General features: G+C 38.8%; 1 protein-coding gene across 9 annotated transcripts in view; it reads left to right on the top strand.

Annotated features, from left to right (window-relative positions):
- The window catches only part of CDC42BPA (CDC42 binding protein kinase alpha), a 183,601-nt gene that overhangs the window by 149,028 nt on the left and 11,957 nt on the right, over nucleotides 1-22,616 (top strand). For 3 of the 9 annotated variants that reach the window (XM_065679740.1, XM_065679744.1, XM_065679741.1), the window contains 12 exons: nucleotides 1,609-1,714; nucleotides 2,470-2,606; nucleotides 3,258-3,397; nucleotides 4,236-4,317; nucleotides 5,424-5,640; nucleotides 6,370-6,432; nucleotides 7,356-7,949; nucleotides 9,939-10,036; nucleotides 11,630-11,714; nucleotides 13,508-13,631; nucleotides 14,915-15,032; nucleotides 20,931-20,999. In XM_065679740.1, the coding sequence (XP_065535812.1) occupies nucleotides 1,609-1,714; nucleotides 2,470-2,606; nucleotides 3,258-3,397; nucleotides 4,236-4,317; nucleotides 5,424-5,640; nucleotides 6,370-6,432; nucleotides 7,356-7,949; nucleotides 9,939-10,036; nucleotides 11,630-11,714; nucleotides 13,508-13,631; nucleotides 14,915-15,032; nucleotides 20,931-20,999 (1,833 nt within the window). The other 6 variants (XM_065679742.1, XM_065679743.1, XM_065679749.1 and 3 more) reach the window with 4 other exon arrangements.

A 22,616-nucleotide genomic window follows, 5' to 3' on the forward strand; every position in this document is an offset into this window, starting at 1 on the left:
GAGCAAAGGCAAAGAATAAGCCTAAAATTAACCCCTAGATTTCATTTTATAAGCAGTGTAGAGGGAGTGCTTCAGTGCTGGACTAGGAGAAGGAATTCCAGTTTTTCTGTCTTCTGGCTTTTTACTGGCATAAATACTGATTATTTTTTTTTTTTACATCAGTTGTTGAAATTATTTTGCTGTTGGCCAAATAAGCCAGTCGGTGTATGCTAATTCACAGTGAATTGTGTATATTCAAGCAAATGAGGAATAAGGCACAAGCTATTAAAAGGAAAAGTCTCATAAAAGTTTCAGAAGTGCCTCGATGGCTTAGGAATCTTCTTTAAATATGTATATATTTAAAATATATACCTAAAAAATACAGATCTGTTTCTCTGCTTTAATAAATGGCAAAATAGCAAAAGACTTAATTTGTGTAAAGGAAAGCAGACTGTTTTGTGGGCAGCATCTTAATAGATCAACTTAACTGATTTTGGTAATTTTACTGTGCACATTATTTAATTGTTGCAAATATTTTGCTCAGTAAATCATCATTGTCTTTCTAATTTATTACGTTTCATAAAGAACCTTGTTATTTTATGATTGCCTCAGTTTTTAAAGCAAAGTATTGTTTCCCTTCAAGTTTCAAAACAAGACACATCTGCAGACAGAAAGCTTCCATTGTAACAGTAAAACTATTATTAAATATGGATGAAGTCTGAGCCCTTAACTGTGACAACTTATGCTGTGAAGAGCAGGAAACTGAGTAAAATTTTAATATACCTACTCGTTAAAATAGTCTGCAAAGTTGTCTTATTTCAAATCACATTATTCAGGTTGTTTGAACAGTCTTTGTGTTCTTCCTGGGTTGTATCCTTTCTCCACCTACCAGTTATTACTTTCCTGGGTGTTATTTCTAGAAAAGCCAAGCAGCTTCCTGGATTTTATGTAAGGCCTTTTTATGAATCATACTACCACATTACATAGTCATTTAGCCTTGATATCATAGCATCAGCACTGCTATCCTTGAGGGGAGAGGGAGAATTAAAACACTTACTCATGTAGTCTGTGTTCCCAAGAACTAACAAGAAGCCCTTCCAAAATCAGCTTCACCTACGCTCTTGCTTTTAAACTGGGTGTTCTGAAATTGCCTGTGCCTGACACCATAAAACTGAACTCTGTCATAGATTTCTGGCATGAAAATTAAAGTATGATATTTTTCTTTGAACCAAGGCAACACTCCTTATAGAGGAGCATTGAATTTGCAGTTTCAGGAGGGGTTTGACCTTGACTGGCTGCTGGGTGCCCACCGAGAACATTACAAACACACCTTCAGTTTCTAGAGTGTAATGGAATAATTTTGGCAACTTTCCTATCTGCAATGGAAACGAACTCATGTTCTGAGGCAAGGTCCAGTTTCCATGGTTTCATTTACAGAGGATGGTTTAGATTATCAATAATGAGCACTGATAAGGAACTTTTTTCAGTGTTAGGAGCACGGCTCTCATTTCAGTAAACACAAATAAGCTCCCTTTTTAAATGAGGCTATGCACTCCTAAGTCTGTGAAAAAAATTATAGTTCTTCAGAAGCGTAACAGACATTAACATCCTTGTCTGCTTGTTTTTCAGCCTAAAGCCCACCAGTTTGTAGTGAAATCATTTAATACACCAACAAAATGCAATCAGTGTACGTCTCTGATGGTCGGTTTAATACGACAGGGCTGTACCTGTGAAGGTAAGCACTTGTGAAAGCAGGAAGTGTGAACTTTAGTTCTTACAGATGCAGATTGGACAGCAAATGTTGTAGTTTGATAATGCAGGAGTCTTCTGTTTATATTTTGAATAACAGAGTATGTTATCTTGCTTCAGTCTTTTGATAGTAGAAACCAAATGCTTTGAACATCTTAAGTAACAGATGACCCAGTTATCTGGGGGCATACTTACTCCAGTTGTGGTATAAGAGCTTAGTTCAGTTTACAGAAAATAACAATAAAGGGCCACAGTCAAGTATGCTGACAGCAGCTTTGCTTTCTGACTTGGTGGGGAACATGTAAGACAGCTTTCCCTCTCAGTACCAGTTTTGCTTCTTGCCAGGACTAATTTATTCTGGGATTGTATGCAAACAGAATGATACCTATCATTTTGAGGAGCTTCTGCCTTTTTGCTTGCTCGTAAAGTTGGGCCTTGAGGAAATCATAGAGATTATCTCAGTATGAGCTTCTGAATAGGCTCTTTCTTACCTGGGTGAAACCAGACTCTATCCATATACCTCTGAAAATCAGAAAATCAGAATTTAGAGCAGATGAAAGCATGAACTGCTGCTGTGCACAAACTTCCATTTCTCTCTCGGCGTAGCAAAGTTCAGTGAAACCATTCAGTTGGTGGTTAAAAAAAATAGACCATTCGTTTATAAGTATCATTATTATCATAGTTTTTGAATTGCACAAGAAAGAACCATTAAATCTCTTTGTTTCTTATCCTCTTCACAAGTATGTGGATTCTCTTGCCATGTGACCTGTGCAGACAAGGCTCCTGCAGTATGTCCAATCCCTCCTGACCAGACCAAGGGACCTTTGGGAATAGATCCACAGAAGGGCATAGGAACAGCTTATGAAGGACATGTCCGAGTAAGTATCAGGTAGCTACATTTGGGGCACTTACATTAAATTTGTTGTTTTCCAGACCTGGAATTAAACTCTTTGTTGGAACATTACAGTAGAAATGGATTCAGTTATAACTTAAGATAACAGTTTGGAAACTAAGACCTAAATTTTGACAAAGCAAGACTAAGCATCCTCAAGAGTAATTCCCTGTCCATCTGTCAGCCATTGTGCTTTGAGTTGGTCTTATTCAGTCCGTCTCTAGAGACCAGATCATCTGTGAGGGTCTGTGAGTTTTTGGGTCTTTCTGTTGCTGCTGGTACTGTCTAGGGTCATCGGTGTGGATACTTGTGCATAAACACTACCAAATTATTAAACATATTTTGGGCCATATTCCTGTTGACCAGCTAGAGAAGGGTTTCTTTCTCTATTGATTAATTGAATCAGCTTGTGAATAAGAAGAAAGAATCTGTAGTGCTATGAATTTTTCAAGTCATATTTTGTGGTGTCTGTGTGTCTGTGTTTGATGCTGACTGCACCTCTGCTACAGGTTATGTTGCTTGACATTATCACTGAATAAAAGCTTGTCAGCCTGGAAAAGGGAATTGATTTTTGTATTGTCTGATCTTTGATTGCATGCAAGCTAACAGAGAGTTGATGGAATTTGTTTTGCTAAAGGTACCAAAACCAGCTGGAGTAAAGAAGGGCTGGCAAAGAGCGCTGGCAGTGATCTGTGATTTTAAACTCTTCCTCTACGATGTAGCAGAAGGAAAAGCATCTCAGCCCAGCGTGGTAGTGAGTCAGGTCATAGACATGAGGTAAGCTCTTTGGTGCTCAGTGTGAGCTTTTCAGGAGCCACTGGGAGGGTTTTTTCCTGTTTTTGTGAAATCAGTAAGCAAGCTCCCGGGCTTTTATGAAACACTGTGATCCATGTTGAGAGCCTCTGATTTTCCAGAAAAAGGCATTATTAGCAGCTAGCCTGAATTTGTATGTTCATATGTGGCAATTTAAACTTCCATTATTACATCATGTGCCAAAATGCATCTGTTCAGCTGTGTAGAAGATCTGCGATGAACAAAGAAGAAAAATACATTCTTTTGGGGTTGAATAGAGTTTTGGAAGACACATGGAATTTTATTACAGGGTAAAACTAATACAAGTTTTGGTTCAGAAGGGCTAAATAGTTTTTTCCCTCTTCAGTATTACTGAAATACTTAACATTTAACGTAACAACTAAGCAAAGCTCATCTCTGAACAATTGAGTTTATCCAGGAAGTCTCAAACAGCTGTAGCTTACAGCTTCGAGTGAGTTTGTGTTTTTATGAAGGTTGGAGAGGTGTTCTTGGTCCAGGTTTATTGAAGTTTCACTATTTATTGCTTTTTTCAAAGTTTTAATTTAAAGAGAGAAACCCCAGATTCTCTGAATAGATCATCAGTATTTACCAGGAATTAATTATGCAACATTGCATTTGTGAGTTTGATCTGCAGATAGAAAAGAAAGGATGATTTTTAAAACTAGATCTCAGGACTGTGTTGGTGTGTCCTTCGCAAAACAAAGCTACTGGCACTATGGAAATATAAGTGAAAACTGCTATCTGACTGTAGTGAGATTTTACTCTTTAACTCTTTTCCAATTGTGTTTATGGTCTCCATAAGGGATGAAGAATTCTCAGTGAGTTCTGTCTTGGCCTCAGATGTCATCCATGCAAACAGAAAAGATATTCCCTGTATCTTTAGGGTAAGTATAATGTCTTGAACCTAGTAACCCAGCAGTACAGGGCTTCACAGTGTGATGTTAGAGTGTGCATCCACTGACAGCTCACTAGTATTTTATTTTCTTCACAAGTCCTGGCTGGGTGGTATCCATGGCAACAGCAGCAATGCATAAGGGTCCGTACATAATATCATTTGTTGGGCTGAAAATAGCACTGGCACATTTAGACAAGCTCTCATCTCCCCTTTACCTGGGTTTTACTTTTTTTTGACCTTCACAGTAAGACATCCTTTTCTCACCCTCCTGTTAGTCATTTGGAATTCTTCTTGTTCTTCATGACCTTCTACATGTTCATTTCCTAAAGTTGCCTTCTGCTTCACAATTTCATTTGTTGTTATTTCTGAAGCCTTTGTTTTATGTATTTACGTTGTATATATGCATTGGATCTCTGAAAACTCCCATTAATCAGGTAGTCAGTATAGAAATCTCATGTGAACTGCTCATCAGAATTTATATCTAGTATCAGGTTTTTGCCATCACTGGCTTTTTCTAATATTACATTTACTAGATATTCTACTGAAGCTTTGACCTCAGTGAAATGCTTTTGGTGTCCTTATCAATTCCTCTATCATTTCTTTACTACACCATTGTATTTCATTCTTGTTTTTCCAGCTTTCAAGCTGTTCATTACTCTGCCTGCTGAGTGAAGACAAACCTACAAAACAGGCTTTCATTTTTATCTGTAGTAGCTGTACCAAATACATGAAAAGGATCATAGATCATTCTTCCATAAAGACCATCCCTACTGCATTAAATTCTTAATGAAAACTGTTGGTCTTAAAGAATACTTTGTAAGAAATGCTTTTCATTATAAATTGCTTTGAGAAACAACTGACTACCTTATTTAGGGCAGACATTTCAGAACCTTTGCTGAGTTACATCTGCAGATTTTTCTGCTGTGGGTTCTTGATTTAGTGTATTCTATTAACTAAGGCTGTATTTTCTCATTCTTGGTTCAGACAGCTACTTAAAAGGGTGCTTACAGGCATTTGATACCCTTGTAAAAATGATCATGAATTTATTTACTTATTTTGCTTATGACTTAAAATGTGTATTTTAACATTTTCCAGGTTACAGCTTCCCAGCTCTCTGCATCCAGTAATAAGTGTTCAATCCTGATTCTAGCAGACGGTGAGAATGAGAAAAGCAAGTGGGTAGGAGTGCTGAATGAATTGCATAGGATCTTGAAGAAGAACAAACTGAAAGACCGCTCAGTCTACGTTCCCAAAGAAGCTTATGACAGCACCTTACCCCTCATCAAAACAACACAGTCAGCAGCAATCATAGGTATGAAATGAATAAGAAGAAAAATGGGTATGCTAAAAGCATGGGGTTTTTTATGCAAGAAACCCTCGTGTTAAATAGCATTATATACCAAATAGAGTAATTCATGGTGGTTTTATCCCATATGGAAATGCATATGGGTTTGGGAGAAGTGCAGTTCACTGTCCAGTACTTTTGTCAGATCTTTAAGAATATTTCCCCCTATTCACACTTACTCATAATTATGAATAATTTTGAGAATTGGACATTATTCTTCTGTTATTCTATGTACATAATTACTGTACTGGGCAAAACTAGTACTATAGAATGGATATAAATCACTGACTTTACAAAATGTGCTTTTGTGGGACCAGAGAGAATACATAAAAACACAAAATCAGAGAATGAATTTAGTAATTTTAAATGCCGCAGCATAAAATGTTTTAAACTCTAGTTATTTAAGTAATTAAAATATATTGTAGTTATTGCAAAGTCAGTATTACACTTAAATGCTCTGAATGGTTTGTTAAAAATGGTATTTCTTGTTGTTACTTCTTTTAACAAGAAATTGAAAGACTGGGAGGTTAGCAGTGTTTGGTATATAAATGTGTTGGGTTTAGCTTTATATTTGTTTATTTCAAGATATTAAAAATGTGTCTCTCATATTAGGAGTTTTGACTGTTGCTGACCAAGTTTTGAAAAATAACTTTTTCTTCTTTTTCTTTTTTTTTTTTAATTCCCTGAATATCACAGACCATGAACGAATAGCTCTGGGGAATGAAGAAGGGTTGTTTGTTGTGCATGTCACCAAAGACGGTAAGAGATTAGGAACTGGTAATAATTTCTCTAATATTAAATAATCACAAAGTGACTTCATAATCCTTTTTTTTCTCTATCAATATCCTTCATTTTTCTTAATTTACTACATTATCAGCTGGACAAGCCCATATGAGAGCTGATAATCATGAAGGGTGGTGTGTGTGCGCTCTCTGGTTTGGGTATCCTTTCAAATGAGAAAGATCGAGCATCTGGAGTGCAGTTGAAGGTTTTATTCCTTTGTTTGAAGCAGGCTCAATACTGAATTCAAACCAGGTTGCTCAGGAGTTTGTCCAGTTGGGTCTTGAAAATCCCCAAGGACAGAGGTTCCATAATCTCTCTGGGCTGCCTGTTGCAAATTATTCTCACAGTGAGACATTTCCTTCATATTATCCAGTAGGAACCTCCCTCATTTCAACTTGTGACTCTTGTCTCCCCTTATCCTGCTGTGCACCTCGGTAAGGAGCCTGACTTGATCTTTACTGTAACCTCCACTGTGGTACTGGAAATGAAAACTTTATGTTCAGTATTGTAGAGAGATGTAATGACAGATGCCCAAGCTAATTCAACAAGCAAGATGTTTAACTTTATATTTTGGTTCTTTGAGGTTTTTCCTTTATTCAGTAGTTTGTGGCTATAAACTGGTTTTGAAATAAATACCGAAATGATACAGCAGTTGTTACTGCATTGAATCTTCTCTTCTGATGGGGCAAAGCCAAAGGTCTGTCAAGCATTGCCACATCTGGTATTATTAAACTACGAGTTTTGATTCTGTACTTTTTAATATTGCAGGGAAGCAATAAAGGGGATTTCTTGGCTTTCTTTGGTAATTTATCATAACAAATATGTATGTTATGAACAATTCACACTTCCAATATTACTTACTTGGATTTGGGGGGTTTGTTTTGGGGTTTCTTTTTTAGAGATCATCCGTGTTGGTGACAATAAGAAGGTTCATCAGATTGAGCTTATCCCAAGTGAACAGCTCATTGCAGTGATCTCAGGACGGAACCGTCATGTGCGCCTTTTCCCTATGGCTGCCCTGGATGGAAGGGAGACTGAGTTCTATAAGCTGGCAGAGACAAAAGGCTGTCAGTCAATAGTTTCTGGACACGTGCGCCACGGAGCTCTTACCTGCCTGTGTGTAGCTATGAAAAGGCAGGTCCTCTGTTACGAACTAAATCAGAGCAAGACACGCCACAAAAAGGTCAAGGAGATCCAAGTCCAGGGCAATGTCCAGTGGATGTCAGTCTTCAGTGATCGTCTTTGTGTGGGCTACCAGTCCGGTTTCCTAAAATACGCCCTTCACGGAGAAGGCAGTCCATACAGTCTGCTCCATCCAGATGACCACACACTCTCATTTATCTCGCAGCAGCCAACCGATGCCATCTGTGCAGTCGAAATCTCAAATAAAGAGTACCTGCTGTGTTTTAGCAGCGTAGGGGTTTACGTTGACTGCCAGGGCCGAAGATCCAGACAACAAGAGTTGATGTGGCCCGCAACTCCATCTTCTTGCTGTAAGTTGCTCTGTGTGTCACTGTCCTTGCTGTTATTCATTGAAGTGATCACTGCTTTTATTAATATCCATAAGAAGTGAAATGCAAGGATAATTACCTGGCAGGTAAATGAATGCTCTCAGCATCTGTCAGCATGTTTAGTCTAGTCAGAGGGTTTTATCATGATCTCACTTACGCTAGGCTTGACAAAGCTGTCACTGACTTGTACTGCTGGCACACGAAGAGGAATCAGGATTTCTAAATCTGATGTCCACTTCCTAAACACATGGCCTGCTCTCTAAAACAGTTGAAGGCGTCAGGTCCTACAGAGGCTAATGGGAGCTATGCATTCACTACTGCTGATACAGATAGGACTGCTGTTATTTAAAGTCTTAAAATTCAGCTGTACTTTGGCTCAGCATTGTGATTCAACCTTTCGTGATGTCCAGTCATCAGGATCTGGTAGTTTGACTTGCCTTTCTTTAGTGGTGCTTGTTCCTATTTAATGGGTTTGGGGGGGTTTTAACTCTTCTTTCCTTTTTCTATCATTCAGTCTTGGCAGTTTCGTGGACACTCTTCTCGTTCATCTCCTCTCTTTGCTCTTTAAAAAAATCATTTTTGAGTTCCCTGTCTGTTTCCCTCTTCCCTTCTAAAATACAATGTATGGCAGGCAGCATAGATAATATATTTCATAACCTTAAGGGAAATACTGTAATTTTTCAATATTTATGTTTCCAGCAAGAACTGTAAAACATTTATTGCACATTTTTTTGGAAGCTGGGGCTTTGTCTTTGTCAGTTGGAGGGAGGAAAAACCCTGCAGTGCCTGTCATCTTCTTTTTAATGTCTTTCTGACTGCAGATAAAGAATAGCCACATTTGTCCACAGAGTATTTGTGCACGAGCCCAGTCTTAGGTTGATTTTTAGCATGGTCTACCTTCTTACTGTGAGAGCAGTACAGTCACTCTGAAGATGAATGTTTCACCTCACTTGAGTGAAGCCCCTTCTGAATGTGGAATGAGAACTTTCACAGGCTCTACATCATTTCTGGGTTTCAAGCAAGAGTGTGATAATTATACAGGACTCAGAGAATGGATGCATCGAAAGATTTTGTGATCAGTTGAAAATCAGGAGTTTTCACATGTAGTTCTTCTATACATGTAGTAGTTCTTCTGTACATGCAGTAGTTCTTCTATACATGTAGTAGTTCTTCTACACATGTAGTTCTTCTATACTGGTCATTGATATTTATGAAAGATTTTTGATTGCCTTAAATGAAGTGATTTGATGTTACTGCAGTTCAGAATGGAGGTATATTTTGTAGCAAAACCTGTTAACATTGAAGCGCAAATTGGATGATCTTGTTAGTCTTAGCAGACCATGGCAGTCTTGTTCCTGAAATGGAAATACTGAATTCTGCTTTAGAAGTGGTCCCAGTGGAATAAATTTCATCCTGGGGAAATGTGCCAGATGAGTAGCACGAGAATTCTCTTTACAATCCAGAAAATAAAAGAATTAAAGCTAAAAGGAAGCATAAAGATTTTTATGACTGTGTCACAGTGCTTAGCTGCAACTGATGTTCATTTAGTACTTGGTCCAAAAACTAAGAGCTCAGTTCATTCAAATGACAGTTATTAACTAACAAGAGTGTATTTTCCTACCAGATCATTTACAAAATGCGAGCTCTTAAAAATAGGGGGTTTAGAAGAACAAAAAAGCCTTTTGAAACCACATCAGTGTTTGGCAAAGTAAACTGTAATCCCTTGTAGTTCAAAAAGTAGTTTGGTTCTGCAAAGTTAAAAGAAAAGCCGTGGAGGTTTTAAGTTTTTTGGTAGTGCTGGTTTGCCTTCAGGATAAATTTCTTGGCCATTTTTGAGTTAAAACATATTTTGCAAATACCGTTGTTGGGGTGTGGGGTTGTTTTTCATAAATATGGTTAAACCATAAGCAATTGTATACTTTGAGCTCTGTCTAAAAGCACATCACACTATACCTAATCATCCTCTCTTAGGTTACAATGCACCATACCTCTCTGTGTACAGTGAAAATGCAATTGATATCTTCGATGTGAACTCCATGGAGTGGATTCAGACTATTCCTCTCAAAAAGGTAACTTGCTGTTTCAGTATCAGTTAAAGAACATATCTTGACTCAGTCTTGCTTTGCTACAGTCATACCAGGATTTTTAAGCATGTTGAAGCTATCATTATAACTGCTTATCTAAACATAATTGAACTAGAAAAGCTATTGCAAGGAAACTAGTGCTTTTTGGTCAAAGTGTAAGATGCCAAATGTGTGTTGCATGTGGTTTTGCTTTTTTAGGTGAATGATCTATCTGGAGCATGTAAGCGTGTAAAGACTTACTGTTAGAGAGCAGTTTTTTGCTATTAATTGCATATGACTCCATTGGGCCTGATTGCATCTATGTTATTGCCAGAAGATGGTGGATGTTAGCATAATTAAACCTGCCTTCAGAAAGCTGCCTTCTGGTTCTGAGAACATTGTGGACAGGGTTAGAACATTTTGGTTCAACCAGAACAAATATTAAAACCCAGGATGATGTCAGGTTTGGATCACTTATCAAAAGACAGAAGTTTTTGAAAGCTGACACTTCTTGATATTTAGGAGGTGTTTGCTCAGCTGTGTTTGGAAAGCCAAAAGAAAAATGTTGTTTTCCCCATAGTTTAGACTGACTTGAACTTTGTATTTTTGTCAACTTAATTCCTTTACTGGCATTCCAGTGACACAAAACTACAAGAAATTGCCCTTGTGGTCTTGTGTAAGTCATTCGGTCTCTCTGCATATCAATTTCCCACACATCAGATGCAGACCAGGATATTACAGCAATGCTGTAAGGATAAATAATGCAAAGATCAAGGTGCTCAGCTATTTACCGTCTTCAGGAGAGAAGAATATGGCTTTTTACAGATTTCCTCCTTTTGATGTCCAGATGTTGAGTTAAGCAGTTGGAGCAATTTTTTTTTTCCCCACAGGTCATAGCATGATTTAGTATATTGATTAAAATTTGTCTCAAGACTGCCCGTTTAATAAATGAAGCTACTTTCTACAAAAAGGAATTGCTACATCTAAGAGACTGAAAATTGGCAATTTAATATGAAGAGTTTGTTTCTAACACAATTTGCAGACTCAGTGGAGTGCTTCTTTCATTTTTAAGTTGGAAATCACAAATACCAATAGGCTTTAGCAATTTGTGTATACTCCTCTCACGTTGCAAAGCATAACTGATATGCTACTAACACAAAATAAAAGCACAGCTTATTGCTTTGTGCATCTAGTAGACAAAATTGAATTGCTATAAGAAGTAGAATTATTTAGAGAGGAATGGTGTTAAGCCTGTGTCTTTAAGTAGGATATTAGGCAGCTCCTTCTGTACTCGATCTCCAAACAGAAGTTTAAAATCTAAAACTGTTTTTAACTCTGCTGCATGGCTTGAATGACTCAAAATTGCTAATCTAGAGAGCAGGTATGTGTCACTGGAGATAGGAGACACTGTTCCCTTCAGCCTGCAGTTCTGTGGAACAGGCTTTGCTCAGGCCAGTTACACTGTCCTGCCCTCTGGCTGGCTTTGTAGCAGTGCTCCTTTTACAGGGTTTATAATGGTACCTTGGAGCTTTCAGAATAAGATGCGCTATATATGTGTGAGTTATTACTATTACAAGGGCTGGTTTTTCTTTGTTTCAGGTACGACCCTTGAATACAGAAGGATCACTAAACCTTTTAGGCCTGGAGACGGTTAGATTAATATATTTCAAAAACAAAATGGCAGGTAAGTAAAGACAAGCCAATTTTTATCATGTGAATTTCTGCTTAGAAAGAGCATTTTCCTTTGGCCTGGGTCTGTGTATTGTAGGAAGTGATCTCTCAAACATATGTTATGTTTGGAGAGAGCCAAAGCTTACAGATTCCACAGTGATTGCAGTGGTGTCTGCTAGGCAGCTACTCCGAACTCTTGTTTCCCTTTTGAATATTCAGTGAAGACTGGAAATAGAAAACAAAATGACTAAATGCTCCCTTCAGATCTGTGATCACCTACCAGAATGCTATCTAAAAATGCCTGCACAATTGAAGACTTTTAATAGTGATCTTGGCAGTACTAGATTAAAATTGGTATTATACTAAACAAACCTTGCCCAAGGATCAGAAAGTGATATTATGTATTCATAACTTGTTATTAGGGCCGCATATGATTATGTGCCAGAGTTTTAGCTTCAGAACTCTTATTTTTGTTATGAGTCTTCTTGACCTTTTTTCTTTTTCCGGCTCATTTTATAACCATACTAATTTCCTTAATCTTTTGTTTAATCTGTTAGATAGAGAGGGGATGTGCTTTGTTGTAACACTCAAAAGCTATAATTCTTTTTACCAACTATTCTGAAAACAGTGGAAATAAACCTCCAGAAACACGTAGTGCTGTTGGCAGTGTTTCAGTGTTTATTTAAATGGCTAGCAAATTAGTACAAGAGGAATGACTGTAGGAGAGAGGAGCAATATGGGCAAAGTATGTATAAAGAACTTTCAAGTCTAATAAAGACTGGGCATTAAAAGCAGAGCAGAAGAGAGGAAAAATGGAAAGCATAGGATCAGAAGTAAGGCTGGTGCTTTGCTCCTGTACGCTTCTCACCATCTTTCAGAAGAGGCTGCCAGACAGTAAAAGTATCCTCCAGGTGTATCTCTGTAAGTCTGAAGCTTTTTTCCTGAAGCTACTTACCCAGTAGAACCCACACTTCATGAAATCTCCACTTGATCTTAACGAAAGAAAAGCTTTCAGCTCCATGCAAAAACTGTCTTGGCAGTGAGCAGTATAGGTTAGTAGTCTCCATATGTATATATATGGAGACTACTATATAAGACAGAGCAGTTGCAGCATTCATTCAGTGCAGCACTCCTGTTGTATGATCATCACTGCTATACACTTCATGTCTTACTATAATAAAGACACCTTGGCCAGACACACACATGTGGAAGAAATCTTCCTTTTTCCCACAGTTGCACCAAAACACATCATTGTTCAGACATTTTGGAAGGTTTAGTCTCTTTGGAGGAGAGAATGAATGAAAAAGAATCTTCAGTTCCAGACGATTGACAGAACAAGAGGCTGTTCTAGTGATTTTCAGTGAGAACTGCCAAAGTTCGAGATAGAGGACTGAGATCCTTTCCTGCCCACCTAATTGTTGTGTTTGAAAGAATTAATCAGTGGTAGTTTGAGAACACAGTTGTGGCAGCTTGTGTGGGAGGAAGGGTTAAGTCTGTTGCTGTAAAGCAGAGTAGATAATGACCAAGAAAATGTATAAACCAAGGAGCATTTGTTCAGGTTTCATGGGAAATGGGTGATGTCCAACACTAGTAAGAGCAGAGGGAGAAAATGTCTTTGAATTCAAATTCCATGAATTTGGATTGTCCCACTGGATTGTGTCTGGATCAAGCCAGGTTGGACAGAGCTTTGAACAACCCACTGTAGTGGAAGGTGTCGCTGACCATGGCAGTGTGTTGGAACTAGATGATATTTAAAGTCCTTCCAACCCAAACTGTTCTATGATCATCATGTATATATTATTTCAGAGGGCGATGAACTGGTAGTTCCTGAGACATCAGATAACAGCCGGAAGCAAATGGTCCGAAACATCAACAACAAGCGCCGCTATTCATTCAGAGTACCAGAGGAGGAGAGGATGCAGCAGAGGAGGTCGGTATTCAACATGTACCTGTGTTCTGTACATGCCTGTAGGCCCTGAAGAACGGTGACTGATGCGAATGTGGTACTTCATTTGTTGCTTCAGATGTTTCTGTCTCTTCACTACCGTGTTAATCTTCAATGTTTAATTTGTGTTAATACCAATTTGGATGTGGATATGCACTGGATACATAAATATTCATTAGCTCAAATTAATTATGTGAAACAGCTGTGATTTGGAATGCATGTCTCCACATACTGTGTATAGGTACGTAGGTGTGCACATAATATTATGTATATAAAGATCTGTAATAAACACTGTGCAAAAGGAGATGACATTGCTAACTATGCATATGGATTAATTACTTTCAGACTCTGGTTCTGCTTTTCTTTCTGAAGGCAATTCTACTCTCAGCAGTATTCCAAGGCATCTGCTTTTTTGATTTATAGATTTAACTACATAAACATTCTATAAATCTCAGAAAACTCACCTCTTCAGAGGACATAGGACTTCAGGATGTGTTTCTAATAGAAGTCTTAAACAGGTCACAAATACTTTCCTAAATGGCAATAAAAATAAGCCTGCACTGCTCACAGTGTTCATGGAAGATGTTACCATTTACTGTTACTCATTAAAGATGACCACCTACTGTGCTAAGCTACACTCCAAGAACTGAGTATTTCAGTTTTCTAATTTTCAACGTCTTCCACCGATGGTTGGCTCCCAGCTTTCCTTTCTGTTTGGCTCTAAGAAAAGTAACAGCTGTGTACAGTGGAGATGAAATTCCAGTTCTTGTCTTTGCCTTTTCTGAGCTGATCGTGGTTTGGTCTTTTAAAATGTTACGTATTCTGAGTTCTGAAATGCATCCTTGCCATTTTGAAGAGCTTTTAATTCTGACCACAGACTGAGAAAGGTACTGCAGCATTATTTTAATTCTATTTTCATATTTAGTACTTCATTTTCATCTCCACTTTGTAATACATCACAAACGAGTTCTGCTTTTACTCATCTTATGGAGCTTTGTATCAGCTCATAGCGATTGTATATTCTTTGAATGTCAGTAACTACTGGGTATGGGCTGTTAGCCTGCTAACAGCATTCTTCTGGCCCCGTGCCCTCTCTTCAAATTGGAAGCTTGTCCATGCCAGTGCTGATAGCAAGGGTTTATCACTGTTAACATGGCTAAAGAGTTAATTTCCATTTAAAAGTAGCTGATAATCAAAGCTGTACATGTTTTGTAAGTGTCCATCCTCACCTCGAACCAAATATCTAAACAAAGTATTTTCTTTTCCAGGGAGATGCTACGTGATCCAGAAATGAGAAATAAATTAATTTCTAACCCAACTAATTTTAACCACATAGCACATATGGGCCCAGGAGACGGTATCCAGATCCTCAAAGACCTTCCAATGGTAAGTACAAAAGTATATGTGAGAGTGACTGCAACAGAGGCTGCAAATTAGTGACAGAAAGACAAGTACCACTTAAAATACATATTCAGAGTGTTGATGTGTTTCATATCAGGAGTCACTAGGGAAATGGAGCTGAACTTTGATCTGCTGTATGTGAGGGTGACACTTAAGCTTCAAGGAGTGCCTGATGACTCGTGAGTTTTAAGGCAGGTTGGCCTCGCAGTGTTAATTTTTATGATCCCTATGAAGTGACAAAATTAAGAGGGTTTGGGTCTGTGTTCTCTGTGGGAATGGAAAGAGAAATTCCATTCTCTGGGAACTGTAGTTCAGTTCTTCCCATCTTTAGCTCTGACTTGGCTTCTCTCTTTACAGCATTTTTCCCTCAGACAGTGGCAATGTAGCAAATGCCCAGATTTCTTTCTATGCCCAAGATGCTTTTTCTCTTTTTTTCTCCAGATTAACTAGCCTCAATGAAACAAGTTGAGAAATGGAAAAGAAAGCATGATAGCACACAGATGTGTTCATTTCCACAAAACCTTATTTAGGAAGTATTCATCTTGAAGTTGCTGAAATTTTTGTTGAGATAAAGACCAATTAATATTTACTTCATAGGAGAGTATCATACTGCTTGCTTCAAGATACCTTGAGCATCTTGTTTGTGATTTCTGTATTGTCCACAATGACACATGGGATTCAGAAGATGCTAATTAGCACTGTGAGAAAGGTCATATGATACAATACCAAACAGATGATATGATCACCACAATAAGATAAGAGCATTAGTACAGAAGTGCTGTCTAAAATGATGATAATCATTGTTAACCTGGAGTCTGTGCAGAAAGCAGGAAGTAGATGCTGAAAGTGCGATTTTCAGATACTGCAGTTTCCTTTGGGATTTTAAGTAAGACTGGAAAATAAAGCATGCTGTACAGCTGCACTAGTTTAGGGCCCCGAGGAGCATGACGCGTTTGGTGTTCAGATACTCATTTTACCTTGCTTTTGCAGCAGATAGTATTTTTATATTATAATTTACCATAAAGTCTGCATGTTGTGCATGAGCCCTTCTGGCACTGTGTTTTCCTTAGATGAGAATATGCAAGGAAAGGATAGGATTTACTTTGAATCTTATAGTAGAGATGCTGTGAGAAAACTCTAAATAACAAATATGCTTGGTGCAATTGAGCAAAAAGCAGCAGAGTGCGTGTGTGTGTACTTATAAATTAATAAATAAGGAAGGAGCTGCTTCTAGAAAACACAGGCCAAATCCAAGAAAAGTTGGCAGGCAGTGTTTATCTTACCTGGATGTGAGAATACGTATGTCTAAGGTCAAACAAAGAATGATGACATGCTTCAGGGCAGGATGCAGATCAGAACCTTTTATTATTATAATTATTATAATATTTTTTATTATTACTATTATTATTATTGTTGTTATTATTTTCCATTTCTGGTGGGTTCTTTAAGACATTTCTGGCTTTTCTAAAGCAGAGAAAATAATCTGCTGCTGCTAAAGGTAGGGCAAAAACCATCCCATTTGGCACCATCAGTCATTAAGTTCATGGGAATCAAAAGCTGCAAGAACTCTTAATCGAGCCCCAGATCTGGCAAGTGTAGAATGAGGAATGATTTTTATGTATTGGAGGGGATTTTCTAGACTTACAAGGATTAATATTTCATCAGCTATTTAATCTCTAAAAGGCTTTTACCTTTGAATTCTAATCATGGAAGCCTTGTACTAGTTCAAAGGTCGTATTTGAAGTTAGAACTGGTACTTTGCTTCTTGCCAATCAATATGATGTTTTGACAGGAATTCATGAGTCACTTTCCACACTTAAAAGTGATGAGAAGATATTAGAAAAGGTGTACAATGTAGAATTGATTTCTGTATTTGTTCCACTGCTGCAGCTTCTTTTTAAAGTTACTATCAAAAACTTTGTGCAAGTAGGTATCAGTCTTACTGCTGGGAGATACCACTGTCTTTTGCAGATAAAGCAAAATTGACATGTATTTTTCCAGCAGCTCCTTGCCGTATCATATTGTATTTGTATTCCTAACTTAATGGGTACAGAATTGTGTCAGTCACAGGTCTTGAAATTGTGAATTTGAAAGTGTAACTTGGGATTAGGAAATAAGTTTTCTGTCAAGAGTTGCTTTGGTCCAGGCAGCTTTTTCTTTTCCTGTAAGCTTCCTGTAAGGTATTTGGCCAAGTTTTCATTTAGTCTGTTCCAAACTACCTACTTTGTTTCTCAGGCACAAAAACAGGAGAGAAGGAGTTGTGCGTGTATGGTGTTATGCATTGAGTCTAGTGTTTTATTTGAAAGATAAATTTAGAATGAAAAGACAGGGTGTTTCCTGGAGAATCAGGTAAAGAACAGCCCTGTGTACAGTTTATCTGGATGGCAGTCTTGTTACAAGGACATAGAATTATTTCACTTGATTCATACCTTGTTCCAAAATGATGAATAGGGGTTTTTTGTGTGTGTGCGCTTCTTCGCATGTGTGATGATTTTGCACCTGGAATATGTTCTTTGTAAATAAATGAGTGTGTTTCAGAAGAAAAAGGGTTTCTTAGGAACTATGAGAGAGACTGCAGCATTTTGCTTTTCCAGTGCCAGTTTCTGTTTATGGAAAATACATTTTTGCATCTAAAGAGGGCTGCCACTAGAGGGAACAAGTAGGGCAAAGCTAATAGTTTCCTCAAACTCTCTTCATCCTGTTGTTTTAGATGAGGCAGCTGCTTTTTTTATGAGATACTGGAATGTAAAAAGTATATGAAAGAACAGAGTGGGCCTTTTCATGTGCAGTTTCTTCTGACTTCAGCAATTTCAAATTTGGCTGGATCTGCCGATATAAATCTGCTCATCCAACATGAACTTTCACTGAAGTCGATATAGTGCTATGTAGGCAGAAGGGTCCTTAGTAATAAATAGGTTTTAGTAGAACATAGATATTTTAATCTGAGTTGGATGAGATTGTCACAAACTATAAACAGCTAGCTCAGTATTGCATTTATCTAGCATCTAGGGATGAACTTCATAAAGCAAATGACAATTTGTATATATATATGTGTTTATTTATGAATATATACATACTCACTTTATATATGCAATGTGAGTCCAATCAGAACTCATCTCTGCAGTCACGCTAACCTGCCTCTGCTGCCTTTTTCAGAGGAAATGCCAAAAATCGGACAAAGCACAGAATTGGAACTGGTAGCGATGGCTCTTGCATGGCTGGGCTGCGGTATGACAGCGGGCAGGAGGGGACATACACTTGTGCTGCCTGATGCATGCAGAACCAATGGGAGCTTTCTTGCTCCCTGCCCGCTACTATTCTTAATGATGGCTTTTGAAAGATAAATTTTGAGGGTTTAAATTGTATTGTAAATGTACAGAATGAAAATCGCATAAACGGAATGCTTTAAACTCCTTCAGGCTATTTGATATGTTGTATCAATTGCCTACATATGTGCAACATACCTGTCTGCATGTGATTGCCCTTGCTGATGCAGCCACACTAAAGGGAAAGATGACTTTTTATGTGTTGTTTCCAAGGTTCCATGGAACAGGAACAACGAGAATGTTTATGGCAAGTTGCAGTCTATTACCCAGTCCCACATTATTCTCCCCATGAATTCTCCCCTTTGACCAGCATAGCCCTATGTTTGGGCAGAAAGGAGCATGACAGAAGCTCAGAGTGAGATCAGATTTAAGAAAGAAAAGATTAGAGGCTATCAGGCAATTGTGAGTTTGCATCCTTTTTCATGGCGAGCAGTTACTCAGGGGTCTGGCTTTGAACAAGCAAGTTCATGGGCTAGAACACAACAGAAACCAGAAGTTCTTGCTATTACCAGAGCCATAATCAGTACGTATTTGTATTTTATTGATGTGGATACTAGATCTTGGTCATTGTCTTGTTTTGTACAATTTGGAATCGTTCCTGTTAGTGTATCCCCAAACTTATTTATTTACATGTTTTTCTTCCCTAGCAGCCTGTCACCAATTAACTGGCCGTACAGTCTGGCCTCCCTTCTGCCCTCTTGTCCCTTGAAGCCACTTTATCGTGGATGCTCCTTTGTAGTGAAGATCTGAAATCTGGAACTGCACTTACTGCAGCACAGACCACCTCTCTGTGTACATCAGATGTACAGGATTGATTTTGCTTTCATATTCTGCATGCCTAAGTATTTTATATACAAAAGCTAGTCTTGACTGCCATTCTATTTGAACATGCTTCAGTTTGACCTCATTATACATGAGCCATTTTACTTCCATTCTAGACAATGTGTGAAGCTTTGCTTGTTTCAAATGAGAAACTTTTAGAGTAAATGAATACTTACCTATATTTGGTATTCTTTAAAGAAAGTGGGAACCCCATGCATGCATCTAATGGTGGAGTCCATGGAGAAAGTGCCACGGAGGACCATTTGTAAAATGTTGCCATGTTGTGGCTTTCTCACATTCATGAATGCTGGCTTAAGTATTTCCATGGTCTGCAGCTGGCCAACCCTCTGCTTTTAGCTTGTGATTCTAGACACTCCCATTTCTCCCTTATTGGCTTTTAGGAACTTGGCTGGCTTTGCTGCCAGTTCTCTGTTGTGAGCAGATAACTCAGCAAAGGCTGCTTCCCTGGACCATTCCTGGAATGGTGGCTTCTTATACCGGTATTCAGATGCTGCTAAACTTACTAATAACTATTTAATGTATATTATATATCTTATATGCCATAATGTGGTAATTCGTGTTTCGGTTAACATGCAAAGCCTCATAATAACTGTGTGTTTAAAAAAAACGAAAGTTGGATTTTACCAGCTGAAATTATGAAAACAGTAATAATAATGTTTGATAATATGTATTGGGATGTGACTTAATGTTCTTCCAGACTTTAATACGTTCCACATACAAAAAGTAGTGCCTTAGGTTTAGCAGAGGAGTAAGTAATATTTTTACCATATATTATTTTTTTTAAGTCCTAACATTTCTAATGTTACTCAGAGCTGTTTGTTTGAAGGTGATGAAATCAGTTGGACAAGGGGAAATTAGAAATTAGAAATGAGAAAAGGTGTTCTGATTTGCTGGTGGCCATTGAGCAAAGCACCCCCTTGCAGGCCGATCTGCTGAGCGCGTACAGGTAGCACAGAGAGGGAGACCGAGCCTTGAAATGCTCTTCCATTGAATCTGGATTTAGATGACTTTAAATTACAAGAGCACTTATGTCAGCCCATCCTGCAGAGATGAAGTAGAAGTTGTTTCTGTTTAATTTGCAGGATTATTTTTCCCCTGTCTTTCTTTATGTCACATCTTGGGAGCACATTGCTCAGTTGACCTATCAAAATCATTTGAATTTCCCAGTGCTTCTGCACCTTACCTGCTAAGGGCCTAGTCTTTTGCAGCACAGAGGCAAGAGTGCAAAGTACCTTTGTCACTAAAGCACTGTGAGGATTAAGTGAGCCTGCAGAAGGACATAGGACTTGTGTTGTCTATCTGCAGCCAAGTGAATTGTTCCAGTTGTCTGACACTAACAACTGCACATTCCCACACAACCTGTGTCCCTATCCTGCTGAAAGACTGTTCCCTCCCCTTAGAAATACTCTGTGTTTGTTGTATGGGTGATACTTATTTTTAATGCATGAATAACAGAAGGAAATCTCTTACACTCTTTAACTGTTGTGTATTCTCATCTTTTCTTCTCCCCACACCATCTCACCTGTGTTCACCTTCCTTTGTTTGTGTTATGTCTATTTTAGATTGTAAGCTCCTCAAGGCAGGGAACTAATGCTTCTCAACTGTCTGTAAAGCACCTTTTACAACTGTGGTGCTCTTTGAAATATCAAATAATAATAAATATTAGAATCGATTCCCAATGAGTTAAAAGTTTTATTTGTTTTTAATGTTTTAGCCACAGCAAGGGCGGCAGGCCCCTGTGACACCATGTAAGGAAGGTGCTCAGAGGACTGGGGGTGACAATGTAAGAACCTGTGTGCTGACGGGCGAGCAGGGCTGCTGTCTGCCTGTCCTTCAGTGTTTGACTGCTCTTGTGGACTGCTGTTGCCAATGTTAACCTGTACAACCATCCTTCATTGCTTTCTCTCTCTGTTGTCTTTGATAGCAGCGTTCCCCTTATCAATTCCCTCATCATCACTCCCGTCTGATCTCCTCTCCGAGCAACTTTGAGCACATCTACCACATGACTGTTAATTCAGCTGAAAAATTCCTCTCTTATGATTCCATAAACCCTGCATTTTCCCCGCCTCCACGCTCTGTCCTCGGTACTCCAGACTTTATGACTCGGAGGGTACGAACAGCTGAGTCAGGTGTTCACTTTACTAACACTGTGTGGTTTTCCTTTGCCTGGCTATTAACATGGGAGAAAAACCCTTGTAAGCGGTTATCTTCACCCCTTAACATTCTTCTGACCCAGATGATTCATTTTCTGCTGTCAGCTCTGGTCTTTCCACAGCTCTGACATGCCAGGAACCAGAGATACTTCATCGCTTTAGAGAAAGGAAGTGTGTAATAACTGGGCTGAACCTTTTGCTATGAGAACAGCATTTTCAATCACCAGAAAGGATGTGGGAATTTGGAATGATAAGTCCTGTTTTCCACGGTGTGCCTCCTCCAGCAGTCAGTAGCAGGATGCTGTGGATCAGATTGTATTAGGAAAAGGTTTTGGATCTGTCTGTGTTGGACCTAACTTTCAAACTGCTTGTTTATGAGGAAATAGTGTGGAATGCAAGAACTTTTACACAGTGCTGCACATTGGGACTGGGAGAGGCAGGCACAGGTTATGCCTCAGACAGTTCCTAGGTTAAAGTAAGTGAAACTAGAACATGTACAAGAAAAATCAGAAGTGATGTAGATGTAGAACCTTTAAATTGTGGTAGCTCTAAGCAGAGACTGAGGTAGGATGCTGTTCTGTGAATATCCTTCCAGTTGGAATGTAAACTGGGGGGGACAGACGTGGTTCTGTGTTTTTCTCTTGTATTGTGCATCATGGTCTGACTCCATGGGGGTTGCTAGGTCCTGCAGAGGTACAAGCCATGCTAAAACAGGCACATAAGTACATGCTGTGTATTGTGTACCGTGCTGTGGCCTGCACTGCTGCTTGGGGCAGATAAATTAGGACTAATCTGTGAGGTTAGATGGACATGACGGTGGCTAGTTGCTCAGGGTTTGTACGGGTCTGAGCCATGTCTGTTGCCGTACTGGAAACACAGCTGTTGGTTTCTGTGGCCTCTGGACACCCTTCAGACATGCATGGCAAATCTTCACTGCCAGGCTGCTTTGAGTGCCTTTTAGTTGCTGTTCTAGATCCCTATCACCAGCGAGGGTTTTGGATATGTATCTGCCTACAACACTGCAGAGAATATAAAAATGCGGGAGGAAAATCAACCTCTTCCATGTGGCTACAAATCTGCACAGCTTTGACTGGTCACATGCATGGCCATGTCTCGCTGCTGTGAAGTCCCAGTCGTCACAACCATTAATATTCAAAGTGAAGTGGCAGTGTTTTGGGATGAGGGGTGTGGATCCATCCTGGCTGTTCTGGTAGGAGAAGAGGTGCAAATGCACAAGAGGAACGAGA

Source organism: Lathamus discolor, chromosome 5 (genome assembly GCF_037157495.1).
Source record: "Lathamus discolor isolate bLatDis1 chromosome 5, bLatDis1.hap1, whole genome shotgun sequence".
In the NCBI taxonomy this organism is placed as follows: domain Eukaryota; kingdom Metazoa; phylum Chordata; class Aves; order Psittaciformes; family Psittacidae; genus Lathamus; species Lathamus discolor.